Genomic DNA, 22,240 nt, shown 5'->3' with positions numbered 1-22,240 from the left:
GAAAGTTTTCTTTCTGTGTACAAAAGTGAATCTGACTGGGTTTTTTTGTTGTTCTTGTTGTACAATCTGAGTGGATCAGAAAAATGAACTGGACTTTGTAAAATTTTTGTGACTTCACTAATCCTAATGTTAACAGAAGCATTAAGATTTCTAGGTTCTCTGGGATCATCTAGCTTCAGACATACTGTCTTATAAAGCTTCTCCGTGTAGTCTGTACAGAGAGATAGGCATCTTTTGAGGCCAGTGCTTCCCAGCTGTCTTAGTGTGAGCTGATTTCCTAGTCAGGGCCTACCTGTCTCTTTCTGGACTGTGAAGAAACTGTGGTGGCTAGTTCAGATTTTAAAATTCGACTTCAAACTTCTGAAGTAGAAATGATAAATTCCACCCTCAGTACCAATTTTAAGAAAAATAGTGGAAACAGAGCAAACAGTTTTTTGGTTATAGCCCATCTGCAAATAACAATGCTAACAGTTTATTGGAAAAGTTGGATGCTGAAAGTAAGTGGGTATTATATCTGAGTTACTTGGAGAAGCTGGACACAGTCTTTTAGATTTTTAAGAGCAGCAATGAGATGTTTTATGTCATTTTATAAATACTAAGTTGCAGAATAAAAAAGTAATCTCATCAAGTAGTAATTTTTATCTGAATTTTGCATTTTTTTTCTCTGTAGGAATTGGTTGTTCAACAGCAGGAACTGGATGCACTAAATGTAAAGGAGGACGCTCTAAGAGCTGTATGTATGATAATAAGTGGTCTCTGTACCAGTTTTCACTGAACTCTAGTGTAAAACAATACAGTAGAAAGATTATCTATAATCTTTCTCCTTAAATTTTCAGATACTGTAGGATCATGCCCTAGACTGGGAAGCCAAAGCTGCCTCTGTTTTCCACCAGTAATTTCTAATCAGTTTGGGGTAAAAATTATTTTTACTAGATGCCAAGTACAAAATTTTGATAACAATAGTGAGGGTTCCTAGCTTTAGTTACTCATGTGGTTTCAAATGTTTTGGAATTAGCCTATGAAGATCAGTGTGAACTTCAGGATGTTTTCCACTTTCAGGATGTGTGAGAATGATTTTTCTTGTTCCATATTCCCTTTCAAAAGCAACTGGTGTTTGAATCACAAAGTGGTACCTGCTAAGATACTCTTTATCCCACATACATACATAAACACACACTTCTAATACACTGTCATATTGCTAGATTGAGGAGAACTTTCTCATATTGGGTCTTTCATGCATAAAAGGATTTATGAGCTGAAACATACAGTCATGTATATATTCAGAAAGTATAAATTTCAAATACTGCTAGACATTTTTCCAGTCCTTTTGAATACTGTATATGGTTTGTGATCCCCTAGAAATTATGAAGTAGTAAGTCTACTCAGAAAATTAGCCTGAGGATGAACTCATAAAGCAAAAAGTAGCTGACTGGGTTATTCCCTTCCAGAAAATACAATATTGAGAATATGGATTATAAAGTTTATTGTTTATACTGTCTCTGTACTGTTTGTAACAAATAAGCTTCACTTTCAATGTATAGATAACTGTTGCTTAACTAAAACATAATTTCTGCAATGCTGTCTTGCCATCTGAAAATAGTAGGTGTTTGCTTTTCCAACAGGAAATAGCACACTTGCAGGTGAAACAGGAGGCTGTGCAGCTGTATGAAAAACTCCATGAGCTTGAGGAACGTCGAGATCAAATGATTGCTGAGGATAAGAACATGGAATCTCCACAGGAGGAAAGAGAGAGACTGCTAAAGCAGGCAAGAACATAAAATGTTATCATGTAAAAGATTGAGTCAGTATTTTAAGGGATGGTAATTTAAAATACTTGGGTTTGAATATTGCCTTTATTTGCTCTTTAAGCAGCACAAATCATCTGAAATTAAGAGCAGTTAATGAATTGGCTGGATGGGATGCTTCATGTTCACCGAAACAAAATTGGCACAGTCAGCTTTTCTGCTGGTTGACTTGTTCTATTTCCTCAATCCTGTTGGTATGAGAAAACTTATCCTATTTAACAGTTCTGTAACATAACTCGACAGTATCCTTATGGGAGGTACTAATCTAGGAACAATTTAATTAGTTTACGAAGATCTATGCTGTGTTATGTAACTATCCATATATACTATATGGATTATTGGACTGAACAACACTGATAAGTGTGTCTGATTTTTACATGTGTGTTGAGAAATCAGGAGAACATTTGGAAGACAGAACACTTAAATCATATCACCTCTTCAACTAAGAGTTGTTGTTGGACAATGACAGCAAGTTTGTGATTTCATATGCTGAGTGTCTATTCTCCGTATTCTGAATTAAGAGATCTTTTCTGATTCCTTTTTTCATTTGTAGATTTTATTTCACATGTTAAAGTTGTTATACTTTTTTATAGGTTAAGGACGATAGTCAAGAAATAGCAAGCATGGAAAGACAGTGAGTAATTTATTATTATACTGTTGCTACAAATTACATTTAGACCCTAAAGACAGATAATTGAATTCCATCGCATATTTCTATGGACTTCTAGAACATCATCACATTTTCGAGCCTCTGCTAGTGTTAACTTTCCACAGAGAACACAACATGTCCTTCTAAACAACTTTTATAGTGATAGGACAGTTAGATCTGCATAATATGTAACTTCCTGTCCTCATGAACGTGCCTTGAGAATATAAATTGGTAATAACACTGACATAAATTTATTTAAGGCTGAAGAAGACATTAATCCGTAAGAGCTACTCATCTGGGACATCTGTGAACATGAGCCCACATTACGCTGCAGTCACATTTTGAAGAGTTTGTTTGTTATGTGCCTTAAAACCTAAGAGTTATGAAGTTGCTTACAAAAACTTAATTCTGAAGAGTAACAGGGCATTTCTTCTTGATTCTTGGGTACTGGACCTTTCTGAAGATTTGCCAGAAACTCTGGTAAATGTAATAATAAGTAGTAATGGAGGAGGTATAAAACAGTACAATATTTTTGTGATTTTGAGCTTTTTGATTTATCTCTCTGTAGACAAAAATTGAGATAATTCCTGAAATCTCCTAGAAACAATTTTAAATTCTTTTAAGTGGTATTTCCAACTGTAATAATTGGTTAATTTTTAATGCATTGACACCTTTGATTGAATAATAAGTTGCTTAAAAGAATTTTTGGAAACAGTAACAGAGAATTATATTTGAGAATTCACACGGAAATGTTTTTAAGCTAATTTCCTTTCCCACTTCAATTGATTATATAATACAGTGTTTTACTTGGCAATTTCTTAATGAATTTTAGGTAATTTCTAAGGAATACAGTTCCTTTTTGCAGTTTACCAATTATGTTGTACCTCTGCAAAGCTGTGTAGCAACCAGAAGAGGGACCAACTGAGTAAGTTAAGAACTACTGATAACTCAAAAAAAAAGTTTTTAATGAAAAAGAGCAGGAGTAATTATATTTCATAGATATAGGGACTGGAGTGACAAGTGCTTTACATATACATTTTATAATAACAACAATCCTTCTCCTTTTGGTTTTGATAAACTTAGGTTTGCTATTTTTATTCTTGATTTTTCTCTCCATTTTTGCCTAAAAAATAACTACTTTACATCACATTTTTAACCTTGGATTTCATTATCTATTTGTCAGGCTGACAGAAGTAAAAGAAAAAACAAACCATTTTAAAAAGGTCATTCAGCGACTTGATATGGATCTGGAGAATCATCAAGGTAACGTGACTAGAGTTGTAGCACACTATGCAGAGCTGCATCTGTTCATATTATAACACATATTGTTATGGACATTAGTTGATTGAAACTTTTAAGCTTATATAAATGTCCATTATTCACCATCAGAAGAAGGTTTTGTGTCTAGGGCTGCAGGCTTCTCTTTTTAGATGTGAGAAATGGGGAGTACCCACCTTTAGTGGCGCGTTCATTAAGTTCATATAGAGTAGTAAAGCCACCATATAAAATAATAGTACAGCTGTCTGGTTTTCTGTCCCAATTTTGTTTTTAGGACTACTTGAGGAATAGAAGTTTCTCTTACTGGCAGCATTGCAGAACCAGCTCAGTTTTAGAAAAGTGTTTTTTTTATTGTAACTTTCGCATGATCTGATACACTGTCAGTGAATGTGGAATTGAGAATATTTAATAATAATGTGTAAAGCAGACAGAATTCATACTATTTTAATCTGGTTTTGAAACTTTTTGGGTTGATCTTTGCAAGAAGAGTTTGGGAGCAGCCTAGAAATGGCATTAGCTTAGAAACTTACCTTTGGCAAACACCTGCTGTAGTACATTAGGCTAGGTTAGGTTGGGATTTGTCCTAGCACTGGAAGTTATGGTTCTGAAGGAAGTAATTTAAATTTGAGCATAGGGCCTCAACAGCTGTGAAAGACTCTCCTTAAAATGAAAATTTATCCCATGGAAAACCTTCTAATTATAATAAATCTTGTTCAGATAGAAGTTAAATAAATATGTGCATACATTCTGGATAACTTTGTAACAAGTTATTTAAATTCTATAGGGCTGATGAATTGATGTGTTTGTGTCCTTTTTACTTTATACCTTTTCTCAGGCAATCAGTGTAAAATTTACAGTGCAAATTTCTTCAAGGTGAACAAATATTTCTAAAATTGACCCTAAACAAATGTTTGATACATCTGTTTCTCATCTTTTGCGTTACAAAATAATTCATATTTCTCAAGATATTTAATTATTTTTGTGCAGATAGTTTATTAAGACTGTTTTATTAGCTTTCTGGTTTCCAGGTAATGTCATTGCCAACTTTACTATTCTGCTTTAATTTTTCTTTATTTGGCTTGCAACTCTTTTTTTGTATCTTTGGAGAAATGCAGAAGGTAAGAAATGAGTTGGTTTTCGCATTTGATAGCTAGGTTTACACACACTATCATTCGTTGCTGGACTGTATGTCTTTCACTGTTAGAAAAAGACCTCTGATGAAGAAGAGGGTTTAAAGCATATGTAGCAGAAAGCAAATGTGCTCTGTCAATGTATCAGGAACAGTCAGGATATTCAGAATTAAGTTACCTTGTGGCATAATATAAAGGAAATGATACGTGTCGGTATAACTTAGAGTGAATAAAGAAGATATTCATAAGGAGTAGCTTTAGACACAGAAATTCCCAATGCCTTCTTCTCTAGTGAATGGAGAGAGAATCCCAGATGGCCATTCATACTTCTGCTCTAAATCAGAATCTGGGTGTGCCCTTGAGATTCCTGTCCTCCCTCCCTCCCTTGTCAGCTTGCTTCTGGCTCAGTATTTAAATTGTTTGTTACAAAGCATTCCTAAAACTTCAGCTCCTAAAGTTTTTTAGTTAAATTTAAGGTAAAATAGCCAGTAGAGAAAAAAGTACAAGTAAGGATTTTTTGAATGTTTCAGGATAAATATTTCAGTGCTAAAAACAGAGCAGGGAAAAAAAAAATAAACAGACCATAAATAGAAGTAACTATTTTTAGTTTTCACTTAACAAAAATTAAATAAGTAAAAAATTCACCCACTTATTATATGTTCCATATATTAGCAGTTACCTTTAACTGATTAGTGAAAATCAAGATTAAGTCACAATAGAATAGACTTAACACTTCATAAATTGTACGAAAGCCTAAGATATCAATGTAATAATGCCGTATTTTAAAGAAAACTTATCTGTAAAGACATTTTAAAAGTTGTGGTCTTAATTTCAAATATTTTTTTTCTTTAAACACTTGACAGATCATGTAGTTCTCTGTTTGATGGCTTACTGTAGCTAGACTTAACAGTAGAACAGACTGAGTTGCAAAGTTTTGGAGACTTGCCTTGCAAAATGAAAGAGAGAGTCCAGCAAGGAACAAAGCCACAGCTGCAAGGAAGCTGAAGCAGAATCACAGTTCCCTTGGGGCCCGAGGGTGTTCCTATTGTTTGTATATACTAGATAAAAAGGAAAGCCTGGGGGCATACAAGTAAAAAGACCTGCAAAAATTTGCTTGCTCAGTTATATCTGTATGTGCCTCATTCTTTTTCTTTGTATTCTTTAAAGTTACAAGATTATGCTGAAAAATAATCAATACCCAAGACTCAAACAATTACAAATTTAGATATTTGAAACTTAAAATTATTCTTAGGAGCTGAATTGTCTCATCTTCTTGAAACTTGTGACAAATACATCAAGTCTCCCATTTTACTATTACATTTTAACTAAGAGAGTCGGTGGTTGGATTTAAAGATGTTGTGAATTATATATCGTATGTTATTCATTACTCCTAATACCACTATAAAGAATGTGTATGGAAATGTTCTTTTAAACTTAATTGCAGAAAGTCTTCTGTGCATTTTATTTTCTTATATCATTGCTTGTACAGTTTTCTTGTATATTTCCCTGAGATTGTCACACTGTTACTTACAAGCAGCATATCCTTATGAAAGTCCATTCTAATATGTGAAAGTGCCATTGAAATGGTTCATGTGTTAAGGAGAGCTGCAGAAAGTTTTAACTAACAATGGTGCCTGAATGCACAAAAGCATTTGTTCTCTATTACTGAAATTCATCTGTGTTCAGAAAAATCCTGTGAACTTCCTTTGTTCAAACAAAGTATTTAAGCCACTCTTATTTATCAAAAATTCTGATCTCTAAAAGGTTCTAAAAATTGCATTGAGGCTGATTTATTGAGCTAATTATATTTTTTTTTTTTTTTAATATAAAAGTGTGTATGACATAGTTAGTTGGAGTGACTACATTAATGACATGGGATGAATCCTGTAGTTCCTAGGCATGTAGAATTTGTATTTTTTAAACTGACATTTTGCCAACAAAAGGATTCCAGGACTGAGACAATATAAAGTTAAATCAATGTTATTTCTCTTGCAGGAGAGGAAAATTGGAAATACAAAGAGCTGAAGAAGAGGGAAGAAAGCATGGATAGTAAGTTGTCTAATTTCCTTTGATTAGGGCTAATTACACCAAAATACAGGTTTTCTTGTATTGTTAACACTCAGTTAATTTAGACCCTAAAAGAGCTGATGTCCTGATCTTTGCATAAAGTTTCTGTGATCTATCTTAGGACAAGATAATTGATATCTTAGGACTCATAAGACAGTCACAGATATTTGGAGCAGCTTTCAATGCTTTTCATCAAACATTAAAGGTCTTAGGAACACAGCTTTTTTTAATGAAAGCAAGGCTGAAATTAATGTAAATAGAAGATATATAAAACCAGCTGTTGAGGTCTGATTAAAAGCAGCACTTCAAAATGGACAAGCATAGATACTTTGGAATTCTTTAAAATTAAGGCTTCTCATATCTGTTTATTCAAGATGAATGCTACTAAAGCTTTCTTCCATATTAAAAGGTTCTAATGTTATAGAGACCTCAGCAGCAATTAACAGAGGATGAAAACGGACCTGTTTTTAAAATATACCCTATTGCTAGTATACTGTAATGGGCAGATTACAAAAAAAGTTGTTCTGTTACTCAGAAAAAGGGGAAAATTATCAATAAATATGCCAAGAAGGCAAAAGTATATAATACCTCTTTGTTCTCTAAAAATGTTCAATATAATTTATGGCCAGCATGATACTGAAAGAAAGGTTTCAGCTGACAGTGAGGAAAGATGGATAAGAACGTAGTTAGAGAGTTTTTGTGTGTTCAAATTACCAGATTTCCTGAGAAGCAGAAAGGCAAAAGCTTGCTTGATCTTGATTTTTGGTATGAATACAGACCATGAAATCAGGGCCTCATGATCCTTCTGACTTTTGGGATTTTGGTTCTACTTCTGCCCTTCATCAGAGGATATTGATGCAGTTCCAGAACAATTTGAGATTAACTGAGAGACTTGGGGGAACATGCAAGAATCTTAAAGACGGGAAAAAAGCAAACACGGTACCTGTCTTGAACAGCTGGGGAAATATAGTCAGATTAGTATCCATTTCCAGAAAGATTGTAGAAAAAATAAGCAAGCAAACAATTTGTAAACATTACAGAAACAGGAATATGAATTGATTTGTCAAGAACAAACAACTAATTTCCTTCTTTGACAGAATAATATTGCAGAATAAGGGAGAAGCAGCAGATGGTGTGTACTGTGACTTCAGTACATCTTCTACTGCTGTCTCATGTTCTTAGAAGCAAGCTAAGGAAATATTATTAATCCATTATTAACCTACACTGTGCTTTTGATTAAAAAATTATTAATTATGAAGGATTCACTGTCAAGATGGAAGGAAGTATTGAGTGGAGTTTTGCAGTGTGTTGGATGTTCGGGTTAGTCAATATTTTTATTAATCAGTTCGATGACAGGAAAGAGAGTAAATATATAGTTCACAGAAAATGCTGCATCTGAAAAGCTGAAATCGTGTTGAAGGACAGCGTTAGAATTTAAAATACCTGTGGCAGATTAGAAATTAGGTACAAGAAGTTCAAAAAGGATTAAGTGTAAATTTGTACACTTGGGCAGAGGAATCAGCAGCAAAAATGCAGAACAAGTAGTTCACTAGTCACAGCTCTATGGTATGGCTCAGAGTTACAGTGAAAGAAAAAGTGAACATGGCTCAGCAGTATCACACTAACATGGAAGAGAATATAACCACAGCAGTAGGTATGCATAGGAGTGTCATTTGTCAGACACATGAAGTAATCTTGCTCCCTGTGCACTGAGGAAGGCTTCAGTTGGAGTATTGCCTCTAGTTCTGCAGATAAAGAAAGAGGTTGACAGTCCTGAAGAGAGACTGATGGAGAATGTGGAAAGCATGACCTGCAAGGAAATATTAAAGAATGAGTCTTTTATTTTAGAGAATTTATGACAGTCATCAAATATGTAAAAAGGCTCTTTCCAATAATAAGTGAATAATCTATCTCTGCATATCCGTGGAGGACAGAAAAGGAGTAATATACCAATAGTTGCATGAAGATTTCAGGTTGGATATTAGAAAAAACCTCCTAACGTTAACATTCACCAAGCATTGGAATAGATTGTTCAGGGGGATTGTAGAGTATCTATCATGAGCCTGTATGTAAGAAGAGTATAGACAAACATCTGAATTACTGACATACAGTTGTCTTTGTCCTGAAGTGAGTTAATCAGATGACCTCTTGCAGTCTCTTCCATTCAATTTTTTATGAATCTGTGAAACACGTAGCACTCAAACGAAACAAGGTCAATCAGACAGGTGTGATGAAAAGGAGAGTTGCTTGCAGAAAGACAGTGAGATGAGATGTAAATACAGACCTTGCTTAATGTTTTTAAATAAATTCAAAGAAGGTTTGAAAAAAAAACACCTAAAAAGGTCCAGAATGCCAAAGGAGAAAAACAGTAGTTAAATCACGTAGGTACAATTCTAAGGTCCTAATTCCACGGTTTTGGGGTCAGGTTTATAAAATTATATATTTGTGTATGTAAAGTATGTTAGTTTTATTCTCATTTCATATTTATAAACGTGTGAGAATGCTTTTCTTTCATGAAGGTGCTTTTATTTCACTCCTCTGCCTTCCCTTACATACATCCTTTGGAAGATTCAATATCCTCATTGCCTACAGCTTCCTTGGAAGCAAATAAGTGGGTTTATCAAGATAATGCAATCAGCATTTAAGACCTCTTGCTAAAATGCATTGAAGTCCATGGCCCAATCTGTTATGTTGAAAAGAAGTGTCTTAGACCCCCACAAGAGAGAGCTGTTAATGAAGCCTTTGCTCAGCACTAGAGCACTAAATAGTTAAATGTGATTGAAAGTTTTGTGTTAGGTCATCTGAGTGATTCTCTTAGTAAAAATTACCCACTTAGTTTTTTAAACAGAAAAGGAAAGAACAGCTCAAATGTTTTAAACACAAAATATATTACAGAAATTACAATAGTTTTCTTATCCATAAATGTTTCATTAGTAAAGAATTTTAAAATTAGTAATTTTTAAAAAATCATGGATGCTCTGGGATCCAGTTTTCTAGCCCATCCTCATCCCTTCAGGATTTGCCAGTATTTCCATTAAGTGGTTCCTCCTGTCTTCTTTCTCTCTTCCCAAATAATCCATCTTGAATTTACTGTTATCTAATCCTTCTTGCTCAAACAAGCACTTCTCACCTTTTTCATCCATTTAGAAAGTTTCCAAACTCCTATGTTTCCTGAGTGCTCCTGTGTATATAAGCCATGTTTCAGGAGGAAACCAAGCAGGAGATGGATGATCATAACTTATAGCCCTGGGTGGCTTCTTGATGGACTTCTGACTTTCATGTGATGTGTCCAGCACCTTTTTTTCAAGATGTGCAGCACCAAAAATACAATGTAGTATGCCTAGGATACAAATACAGAGTGCATACCACCATTAAAACTGTCTTGTCAGATTAGGTTGGACACTTACTGGAATGAACATAAATTAGAGATGTAGCAAAAGGACATCATACAGAAAGATATGATGCCAAGTGAATATTGGTCTCGGGTCCTTAGCAGTGTTTGGCATTTAGTCCAGGCCATTAGATAGTGAAATCACCTGTTTTCTTTATTTACTAGCCCATTTTGATAGCTTTCAGAAAAATTAAGACCAACAGTTGCTGGGACAAGCATTCAGAAAGGTGTCAGAAATAATGGTGATGAAACTCCTTTACCATTGAGTGGCAATTCTCACCTAAACAGTATCCAAGAAGGTGGTGACCTCATGTCATTAATCAGTCAAATACATGTCTCTGGAAAATACGTCCTCCTTCCAACCCATAAATTGACAAGTTTCAAGGACTCTGGTAACCTGTTTGAAATTGTACAGCTTATCAATTTAATACAAAGTTTTGACTGGAAACGACAAGGACTTGTGCGGTACCCATGCATATAGCAGTCTTCTTTATCATGTTTGTTGATCTCTAGATTTTCTTGAGAATTTTGAAGATGTGAAGAATCAGGAATTGGAACGAAAAGGCCAAATAGAAGCCAACATTGTTGCACTCCTGGAACACTCAAGCAGGGTAAGTGCATTTCCCTCTTCCTGTGACAAGTTAGGAATTTAGAAGCACAGAGCAGGAGAATGAATGGATAAAGAAAGATTGTGGGGTTTATATATTATCCAGTCAGTGTCTGCATAATAATCTCCTAAAAGGATTAAGTATTAAACCATGTACAGCTGTAGTTAAAAAAAAAAAAATTGTTTAATTTCTTTTTATTTCTGGAGAGTTTTGAATATTACATAATACTTGTGACCAGAATAAAAGAAGTGTTTGCATAATTGCTGTAACTCGTCATCACTGCTATAATGAACGTTATTCCATTAATGATAAACAGGTCAGAATATTGCAAATAAAACTACTGCAATACTTTGTTTACCTAAAGTCTGCAAATCTCAGTTCATCTGTATTCTGTCCCTACTGTTAAGTAACTGACAATATTCCAGTTGTCTGTCTTGATCTACTAAAATTATGTTTGCAATACCCTGCCATGTAATATTTAATGTAAACACTTCAGAAATTGTTCCCAAGTGCAGTCTGCTATTTTTTGCACTTTTGAATCATTTTTTCTTTAAGTATTTTTGGTTCCCATGTTCTTTTTAATCTTATAGAAATCTTTCAGCTGAGTAATACTTTGATTATATCATCACTTTAATTGCCTTCTAACTCAGTATGGTATACCATAAGGTATATTTTACACAATGACACGTACTTTAGAAGAGATCATTATGGCTACACAGTTTTCACTTGCTACATTTTTCTTGCATCTTCACTAGCCTGTCAGTACATCTTTTATCAAAAATTGGCTGAATGAAAATTGTTCACATTTATATCACTTCTGACTATCTCCAGTATTTTCAGTCTTTGTGGTAGAAGAGCCAAATAATAGGCAATGCACTAGGACAGGAGAGTTTTTTACTTGTCCAGTTGCTGTTTTTTGTTTCAAAGATACGGCACGTTCTCATTATTGTTATTGGTAACACACAGAATGTGAATCGTATGAAACAAATTTCATCTATTACCAATCAAGAGCTGAAGATTATGCAGGAAGACCTCACTTTCAAATCAAATGAAATGCAGAAATCACAGAGCACTGCTAAGAATCTGATTACAGGTGAGATCAGCAATGAATTTTCAAATTCATTCCTTAAAAAAATTAAAATTCCCTGAGTTGTTACACTGATAACAAGATCAATGATCTCCAAATATTAAAATACAGTGACAAGTTGACAAATTGAAACTCTTGTGGGTAACAAGTTATATATATTCCTCAGGAGTATTTCAATTACTATTATAAGTAAATGATCAGCTTCCTTGCAGCTATATATGTTTAACAGATGTATTTTTATAGAGGGGTACAAAGTTTTTTGAGCTAGAAGTTGTACTTTACTAATATCCACCTCGAAATAAATATTTTTCACAATCTTCAAATAGCATTTAATAAACTGAGACTTCCACAGTTATCTAACCATCTATTATTTGTAAATGTAGTACTTAGTATCACTTACTTATGGTTTGTGCTTTCCTAAAGCAGTATGTACCATGGGAGGATAACTGGGAACCACAGTGAGTAGCTCTCAAATTCTCAGGATCTGACTCTGCAAAGTGAATATTCATTTTGTCTTCATTTTGGAAATACTCAAATAGTTAAGTGTAAGAATCTGCAGGATCTTGCCTGTAATTTCAAAAAGCAGACAGTATTTTTCTTTCATTTCCAGAACAACTATCTATTTAGTTCTTTTTTTGCACTGTTTATGGTGGAATTGTTCTCATAATTCTAAGCCTTTGCCAATATCATTATTGCTTCAGCAAGCCTTTCCTTGTTTGTCTGGCTGAAAGGAAGGGGCAGGAGTTAAGAACCGTAAATCATTTTGTTAGAATGCTGTTATGTGCTGTACTGTGTAATAATTTTCAAAACAGGAGCCTGTGTTATAACTTCAAAGTAGTTATGTGCAAATAAGTAGTTGTTATGCACAAAATGTTACAGAAATTGTTCTGTTGTGTGTTTGAACATTTAGTGTTCGCTTGTCTACAAATACCCGTTTTGCAGTTCTAGCTTAGTTTAAAAAGCTGGGCCATACATTACAAGTTCAAATATGACTTTTTGTTCTTTCGTGTAAGCATCAGTTCTCACTACTTTACAATATAAGGATGTTCTGGAAGCACATAGCACTATAGAGACATGATTGAAAGATATATTTCTTTCTTCACAAGGGGAGAGAAGGAAGTTACAGTACGTAATTTTCAGCAGATCATTTAAATGATTCATAAGTAAACTTCTGACAGGAAGGAGTCACAGATACTGTAATAAACAACTTAAGATTCTCTCAAATATACAGTGAATGTTCAGTTTGCACAGTTGAAGTTCTTCCTAACCCTTGAATTATAGCACAGTCATCTTCAGGATTCTTTTGTTGTGATTAAAATCTGGATTTCCATATTTTATTGCCATAGCAGAGATATAAAAAGTCCACCAGCAGAATGCTTTTAAAAAAAAAAAAAAGGGGAGGGGCGGGGGGGGCAGAGAAAAGGAAACCATGAAGAGTAAACAAAAGTGCTGATGGCATAGTTTCCCAAAAACATTTCCCTGGGTCACTGTAGTTTGATCTGAGAGTTTGCTACTGTGTACACACTGCCTGCTAGACGCTGCAACTTCATGGTCTATCAGAAGGAACTGGGCTGCATCCTCTTCCTGTCTCTTCCCCTAGAGAAGTTTTGAGGTTTTTGAGTTTTGAGTTTTTTTCATTGAGGCTGTTGCTGGTTAAGGATAAATTCACCCCTTCTAGTTTCTTCCTTTTTCTCCAGAAATTGTGAATGGATAGGAATAGCCCATTGCTGTCCCACCATAGTTTTTATCTGTATATAGATAGAACAGTCTAAGAATCCTTTCTGGCTTTTTGGCATTTATGTTGTTATTACTCTTTACATGTAAAATAAATCACAACTAGTCAACTATTTATTATTTTAAAATAACAAATTATAAATGACTATATGAAAAGCTAAAATGCTGTGATTAGGCCTAAATAAATCCTAAGAAAATCTAAAGTTGTTTTCTGCCATTTCTCTCCAATTTGAATTATTTTTATTTCATAAATCTTTTTTATTGTTTTTAATGTTAAAGCCCTGATTTATTGAGGTCCTTAAGCATTTGTCTGTCTTTAAACCACAGTGCGGTAGAACAAGAGAAGTATAGCTGTGATCTCTTCAGCCATGTTTTAGAATCTGATGTTGACCAATACCAGGAATTTGAAAGTGAAACTGTGGGCAGTTATGAAATACTCTAGATACAGGCGAAGTGTTTTCTTAAGCCCTTTAGGGTGGAAGGCATCATAAACATTGAATCACAGACATTCAGTGCAGTTCCAAACCTTTTATCTTTAAACCCCTTTTTTTTACCACTGTGGAAATTTTCCGTATTTATAAATGCTCTTTGCACATGGAGGACCCTTTCAGTCTTACCTTATGGAAGTGTGTTCCTTCAGGATAATTATGTATTCTACACAAAAATCTTGGCTTGTCTTTATTTTGAAGTTCCTAAAGAAATTATCAAAGCTCTCAGTAATAAGCCAGAAATGTTCTAAAAAAAGAAGTACATGGCATGAATACACACGAGAGATGAGTACCAAAATCTTGCTGTGACAGGGTTTTCATCAAGTGAGATTTTCCCAAATAATTCCCCAAATAATTTCACCAAGGAAACCATACCCAGTTTTCGAAAAGTGAACTTTCCCTCTGTCATATATGTGCATCCACTCCTTTCTGCCATAAAGACCTATACTGCCTTGGTTACGTTGGGGGGAAGATTTCCTACCCTTTTTCCAGGTGATCAGCACAAATCTGAGTGTGTGAACAACATATACAGTCTACGCCAAGAGACGTTTCTTTGTGCTGTCTTAACCCTCCCAACAGCCCACTTTGCCTGATATTTTAGAATGTAGAAAAAAACCTGCATTATTTGTATCATTCTTCTGGGTTAGACACAGCTCTGAAACATAAGATCAAGTAGCCATGTGTTTAAATGTTCAGAAACATGAAGAAAATATAGTGACAAGGCTGTGGGTCGGAAAACCATGCAAAACAAGTCTTGCCACATCTAACTCTTCCACACTCAGTGTGGATAACATCCCCAAAACTGGATCAAAGTTGGTTTTTTTTTTTTTTGTCTGTCTCTATTATGTCCTCTCTTAAGCATCTCATGTCTGAACATTTTCAGTCTTTACATCTGTCTTCGTATAAGAATCCATCCGTACTTCTAACTTGTTTAATTACCTGTAACTGTGTTGTTTCTTTTTAGGACTGTCAGAAGTAAATGCTGTATTTTGTAGCACATACTCATTTTGTAATCTATGACAATTCTTATTCTGTGTGGAGATACAGAAGTGTTTTCCTGTACTGAGTGAATATTTAAAGCAAATTGGCTATTTACTCTCATAAATCTTAAGTCATCATATACAAGCAACATAAATAAAACCAACATGATGCTAAAAAAAACTAACAAAAATATATTTTTTAAATTGTCTGCATTTTCTAAATTGTCTGCATTCTTGCAGTCAACTTTTTGTAAGGTAATACCACTGCTTTAAGACTTAAAATTGACTGATGCTATAAACAACTTTAACATACCACACTGTGATACAGAAAATCACCATGTTTTCATTACTCTTCAGTTGTGGAGTAAAGTAATATACAATAATTGTCTGTCTGACTAATGGGATGATTGTGAAGAACAAATTTTTTTCTTTCATTCACATTAACATTCCCATGAATATCAAAATCAGAAAGATATGCAGGAGCTGTTTGTATTGCTTAAGTATAGCATAAACCTTTATATACTGGGCAATGGATTATGAAATAAAAAGTACTGTTAATTAGAGATTGTGTATCTGGTGATCTAGAGAGTCAAAAACTGCAGATGGACCTACAGAAGATGGACCTCTTGGAGGGCAAGATGGTTGATGAACTGGCTTCTCTTAAAGACAAAATTGAACAAACAAAAATGGAGTTGCAGGTCTATAATAATTTGCCAGCTCTGAAAGCATCAGGAGAAGAAAAGAAAAAGGTAATGAAGGGAATTAAACCTTGGATTATATAGAATTTGTGGTTTTGAGCACCTAGTGGAGGGGAATCCAGATATATGACTGAGAATCCTGACTGAAAGCTGAAAACTGGGCTTGCACACCACTGCGAGTGAATCCAGATGCTTCTCTGCTTATATATGTGACATTAACTGAGTACATGTAGCAGGCTGTCAGCTGGATACCTTTTGATAACTTCCTTCCACAAAATTTCCCATTTAATTTAGTGATTCATCTGAACTTTTTTGCTGTAACATATGACTACCCATAAACTTGACTTTAGCAATCTAACCACAGAACCCAAACAAAGAAGAAAAATCTATGCTGCATGTATTTGCTCTAAGACAAACTCCATCTAGAGCACTTCCCATTTCACATGTGATAAATTTCCTACAAATTCATAACATCAGCTGTTCCCACTTGTGCTGATATAGTATTGTCTAAGCCTATAACTTGGTCATAACTGTTGAATATTATCTTTAGAAAAGGGCATGCATTGCTAGAAAAAAGCCTTAAGAGTTCTTTATGCGTATGATCTTTTTCTGAATGGAAGAAAAAGTAGCATCTTGAAAGCTAAATTAAAATAATTTGTCTGTAGTCCACAGCAAATGAACTCATCCATTAATTGGTTTGTCTTGGGTTTTTTTCCAACTAGAGACTCCAGGATGACAAAGAAAAATTGACAAAACGTAGCCATTCTTTCAAGAAGATAATGGAATGCTTGAATACAGAGTATGAGACACTAAAGAGAGAGCTGCAAGAGAATGAGACACATTCTCAGGTATAGCTCAAGCTACGTACTATCTCCTCAGTTGTTTCTATTGCAGTTTTTGTTTTCTCTTACACATGAAGCATTGTATAGATGGAATCAGTTTATTCCTTCTCAAGGAGTTTTCAAGGTTATGTGTTGTAAATGCACAGCCATATTTTCTGATTTCAAACAGGAGTTAATATCATGCCAATAAATTTCTTGTAATATTTAGATTTCAAAGTTACTAGGCAGAGTTCTTTCTGAGCTTAAAAACTGTGTGAATCCTTTGTTTAAGTGTTTATATTAATCTTGCTCAGAACTCTCCCCTTCTGCCTGTCTTTTGCTTGAGGAGTTTTGAGGACCAAGTTAGAAAGAAACTACAAGAAAAAAAAGTCACTACTAATTAGATAAGATCCCTTTTGCTTTTAAAGTTATGATGGTAAGTTTTTTCTTGCAATCTGTACTATTAATTTCATTTTCCTTTTTCCAGTCTTTCTGCTCCTTGCAGACCACTGAAGTTTTAGTGTTTGTTCAGACTTCTTTAAACCCAAGGAACTTTGGTATATGCATATATTTACAGCTACATTTCAAAAGTGAATTGGGAAAAACGATGTTTATTAAGTCTTGAGCAGCTTTGATTCTTGCATTATAAGCACCCATAAATTGCTGTCATCTTGGCAACAGAACCTTACTGGCATATAGGCTTGAATGCACAGAAGGAAAATGGATGACCTCAAAATAAGCTGAAAAATGGAAATTTATTATCTTCTCTGCATTTCACTGGTTTTTATTGTTTCAGGTTGTTGAGATCTTTGTCCTTTAGAACTGTTACTTTTTTATAATTCAGTTAAAAGCTGGAGGTGATATTCATACATGTTTAAGTTAACTTTCTTTTGGAGTGAACTTTATGGAGCAGATGAGAGGGCATAGCTCTAATTGAGGAGCTATACGTATACATTCATAGCATGTGATTATTGTGGGCTAAGTCTAGGGTGATGGTATAAATCCCCGAAGCTGCATGCCAAAGTCTGCAAGACTTCAGATATTGTATATTTTTGTGCCAAGATCACATTCTTATTCCTAGAGATTATGTAAATCAGAAATGGATACCCAGCCAGGGTTAAGATACTTACATAATAATGCTAAAAAGTTTATATAAAATTGTAGTTGTACAGCATTTCTTCAGTTCATTAAGATGTGGCAGTTCTATCTCAATGTGTGCAAAAAGGATTTGTTTCTTTTCTTTTTATGTCATGAGGTAAATGTCATGAGGGTGAATAAAGTTATATCTTAAAATAGCTGATTAGTTGACATGCTTCAAGCATTTTGAAGTACAAATAGTTTAGGTATCTTGAGGGTTTGGGTGATTTTTGCAAGCACCCAACTGTATGAGGTGTGGCCTTCAAGGAGTTATTATAAAAATGCACTGAATATTTTCTTTGATATATAGCAGAAAGTATTTTAAACCTAGGCTCCTTTACCAGCTGTATTGCACATAACAACATCTACAAAGGGGGCAATAAAAATTATAATTGGTCAGAAATATCATATCTTGGAAATAAATGACTGCCATATTTGCTGTGAACCAGTACACTAAATAACTGGTTCTTCACTGTAAGATTTGAGTAATGTAGCAACTATTTTCATATCTTCTAGTTTAAGAATAAGCTTTTTAAGTAAAATCCTAATTTATTACCCTAGTTTCCACTGAACGTTTAGTCTCAGAATGATTTTCAGTTTCTGCATTTAAAAATAACATCTGCATATCTTGAAATGCAGAGCCTTGAACAGTAGCATCAGAAAAACAAATATAAAATTGTATTGTAAGGAAGCAGCCATCAATATAATGTCCACATTAGTTTCCTGTTGATGCTGAAAGTATTGAAGAAGTGCCAGCACTTAATCCACACTACTACAATCTTCTTGCTGCAGCTCTGTTCTTATCACAGCTTCTGGCATCAGACAGGAAACTTAGCTATGGAAGTGAGGAAGTTTCTTCTGTATAGCTCAAAGTCCAAGACAGCGTCAGGAAATATTGTATCTTTGGTGATTTTAGATCTTACTGCTCTTAAGAAGAGATCATTTAAATGATATGAAGTATAATGCGAATTAGTATCTCCCTGCAGTGTTCACCTTTTTACTTCTGACTTGCTTAGACATTTCTCTATATGACAAGTCTTGAATTCTCATCTGTCTTTTTCCATCTACCACTGCAGTTGCACACGGTGCTTTTGTATAAAAAGGTGTATGAAGTGCTGAATTATATACAGGTTAATCATTGGCAGCTTTACAAAGAATTTTGCCATTGTTTCTCATTTCTGTGGGTTTTTTGTGAAATAACTTCGATCTTATCAGGTGATAGGGTACATTTTTTGTGAGATTCTTTGCATAAAGTACATGTGTAATTATAATTTTCTTTTTTGACTCTTTTTGTGTTATCAGCTTACAAATTTGGAGAGGAAGTGGCAGCATCATGAGCAAAATAACTTTATGATGAAGGAATGTATCCTTTTCTTTAAGAAATTCAGCAAAATTCATGCATGGTATTAATTGAGGAAGAAGTCTGTTTCCTCCAGCAGAATAAGACAGGACGGGATGGGGAACAGAAGACAGGGGAGGAGGGGAAAGGCGATGTTTTTCAAATGTCTAGTTAGCTAATAGATATTATATATAGCAAAACTTACATGTATTGTCTAAAACAATTTTACAGGGTCCTAAACCATAAGATTTGTCTTGCATTCTGGAGTTTTTCCTGTTGGGTCAGTTTTGCCATTAGGTCTTATACGAAGATCATCTTCACATCCATGCAGTCTTATCTGAAATTATCCAGCAAGTGTAGCATTGTTTGAAAATCTGTATAGCATGGTGACTTTGCATAGTATTTCTCAGTTTTAAAACACCATAAATATGAATGATGAAAAATTAAACAACAAAATGTATGCATTTAATGTATTTTTATCAAATAAAAGAGGAATTGCATAATAGAGAGAGAAAAAAGATAAATGTGGTAAGATATGACAGGGAGATGCTTTAACTGCAAAATGAGCTGGGAGGGGGGAACTGCAATGTAGCTCTCTCATTAGATGATGCTAATTTGTTACATTGCACTGATCATATAAGAGCTTCCAAAACATCAGCAAAATCTTATTTACTGGAAGTGACTTTCATAAGGTAGTTTTTTAAATTAGCAAAAGCACTGAAGTTTTTTTTATTAGAACTAGTGGTTCTTCTTACCTTGTACTATTCCCCATAGTTATTGTAGGCATTGAAGTAGGGCATCATTGCACTTTTATTTTATATTCTAGGGACTTTAAATTCACTGCAATAAATTAACTTCTTTAAAATTATTTAGGAAACAATCTAAAATCTCAAAGATGCATAGAATCACTGTTAAATGATTATAGTACAAATGTAATTGGTAGAAGTAAGAGCAAAACTAGACCATATCATCCAGTGTTGTGTGTTGGACAATGGACATTGCCACATGTCTCAGAAAATGGCCCAAGAATATACTTCAGGCAATTCTGTAATAGCCTAGTCATCAGGGAAAATAATAATAATATGGGATCTGCATATAGCGTTATCTTTTTTATATACCAAATATCCTGTTTCTTGTATCTGATAAGTACTCTAATTCTTAGAAAAATTCTGAAAAAAAGTCTTGGACGATGTAATGTAATTGCAGCCATTTCCTCTATGAAGAAGGCTCTACCGCAATATTTTATTAAAGCAAGAATCTTAGGTCCTATTTTTTCTAACAGAAAAAAATGAAACAAACCAAGAGAAAAAGTTGATCAGGATACTAAAAGTGCCTCCTAACTTTCTGCAATGTATTACCTATCCAAGTGCAGACCCTTATACGGAGTTTTATGTCTGCTTGGGCTACTGAAAAGAAAGGTCCTGCTTTCCTGGACTGGGACTGTTGTAGCCGGAGTTCTAAAGTGCCAGACTGTATGATTGTAAATAGCTGAGTGCCTTGAAATGGTTTTGTTTGCAATATAACAATGGACAGAGTCTTCCAGGAGGGACATATTGCCTGCATATATGAAAACAAAACTGACTCAGACATGTAATCTCTTTTTTTTACTATGCTTGGCATGAGATGGCAGATACTAAATTGGCGTAAATCTTTTAGACCCAATTTGAGTTTTTTCCATTATTTGCAACCCATGACAGTTTTCACAGGAGGAAACTTACTGTATTATTGTTCCCTTATGATATCTAATTATGCTTGTATTTATACTGGCAGTTTGTTTCTTTAATTCTTTTAATCAGTTATAGTAACAAAAAGTCAGGAGAGTGACTACCAACCAATAATGAAGAACGTGAGAAAGCTGGTCACAGAATACAACAAAGCTCTCATAGAAGCTTTACAGAACACCAAGAACTGAACCCAGGCACTTCCTTCCTGCCCCAATGGACCAACAACAAGAGATGTGCACAGGCAGCATGGAAAGCTGAACTAGTCAGCTCATTCACTCACCACTATGGCAACAGATATTCTTGAAAGTATTTTTATAGGGTTTTAGATGTCACAGGGTTTAATAGTATCCCTCTGTTTGAAACATTTAAAAATTTTACTGAATTTTAGAAACTTGTAGAAATAAAAAGGAAATACTACACAATGAGTGTAAAAACATCAGAACATTTTACTGAGGCCCATTGCTGGATCACATCTGAAATGTGAAACAATGAATTTATACAATGAATGTCTTAATTGTCTTGTAGTACTATCCCTGCCAGGAGTTCTCGCTGAATAAGGACTGCCTGACAGGCTCTCATATGCATTATCTTAAATGAAGTGTATAATAAGATAAGTGGTAATGTCAGCATACCACCCCTATTTAAATAGCAATTTATAACACGTAAGGAAACATCTAAGGATGACAAGCATCCTTTTAAGTCAGAACTGCTTCATAGTATGAAGTCTTATAATAAAAGCAAATGTACTTTGGATCTGTCAGCAAATTTTCATTTCCCAATGGAGAACTGATTAACTTCTTTATATTTTTTAATGTAATTATAAGGAGAGAACTGTGATAAAAATAGTGAAACACAGCTAATACTGACCTTCTGCAGAACATTTTACTTTCATAGTATTCACCAATAAAGGGAATAACAGGGAAAATCTTTTGTATTTTCTGCCATGTTTCTTTTTCTTCAGGTTTCAAGCTGCAGTGTCATATGCAACCTCTACTTTGACAAAAATACATAGAAAGAGATTCAGTGTAGAACAAAACCAGAACTGATACAGAAATAACAATGTGCTTTATAATGCAGAAATTTCAGAAAACTTTTACATAAAATTTCCATGTGTACATTTCCCTCACATTCAACATGCAATGTAATTATAAACTACCTAATGATAATTTCCTCCACCTGGTATGTTGTAAGAGGAAAAAAGCATATTCAACTACAGATAGGAATCTTAGCCAGACAGTAATCTAGCCTTTTACAAAAAATAATAAAAAACAGTGGGGTCTGGTTTTATAGTTTTCCTGCTCTCT

At 34.3% G+C, this 22,240-nt stretch overlaps 1 protein-coding gene across 4 annotated transcripts in view; it reads left to right on the top strand.

The window, feature by feature from the left end:
* IFT74 (intraflagellar transport 74) overlaps positions 1 to 21,862 on the top strand; it is a 38,568-nt gene extending 16,706 nt beyond the window's left edge. For all 4 annotated transcript variants that reach the window (XM_074855330.1, XM_074855332.1, XM_074855328.1 and 1 more), the window contains 11 exons: positions 671 to 733; positions 1,623 to 1,766; positions 2,399 to 2,439; positions 3,638 to 3,717; positions 6,858 to 6,911; positions 10,834 to 10,931; positions 11,895 to 12,021; positions 15,803 to 15,966; positions 16,638 to 16,763; positions 19,176 to 19,236; positions 21,009 to 21,862. In XM_074855330.1, coding sequence (XP_074711431.1) covers positions 671 to 733; positions 1,623 to 1,766; positions 2,399 to 2,439; positions 3,638 to 3,717; positions 6,858 to 6,911; positions 10,834 to 10,931; positions 11,895 to 12,021; positions 15,803 to 15,966; positions 16,638 to 16,763; positions 19,176 to 19,236; positions 21,009 to 21,124 — 1,074 coding nt within the window. In that variant the 3' untranslated portion in view covers positions 21,125 to 21,862. The remainder of the gene's footprint in view (positions 1 to 670; positions 734 to 1,622; positions 1,767 to 2,398; positions 2,440 to 3,637; positions 3,718 to 6,857; positions 6,912 to 10,833; positions 10,932 to 11,894; positions 12,022 to 15,802; positions 15,967 to 16,637; positions 16,764 to 19,175; positions 19,237 to 21,008) is intronic.
* The last annotated feature ends 378 nt before the right edge of the window (positions 21,863 to 22,240 follow it).

The sequence above is a fragment of the Strix uralensis genome, chromosome Z, assembly GCF_047716275.1.
Source record: "Strix uralensis isolate ZFMK-TIS-50842 chromosome Z, bStrUra1, whole genome shotgun sequence".
Classification (NCBI taxonomy): Eukaryota; Metazoa; Chordata; class Aves; order Strigiformes; family Strigidae; genus Strix; species Strix uralensis.
This window is presented reverse-complemented; position numbering and strand designations above follow the sequence as displayed.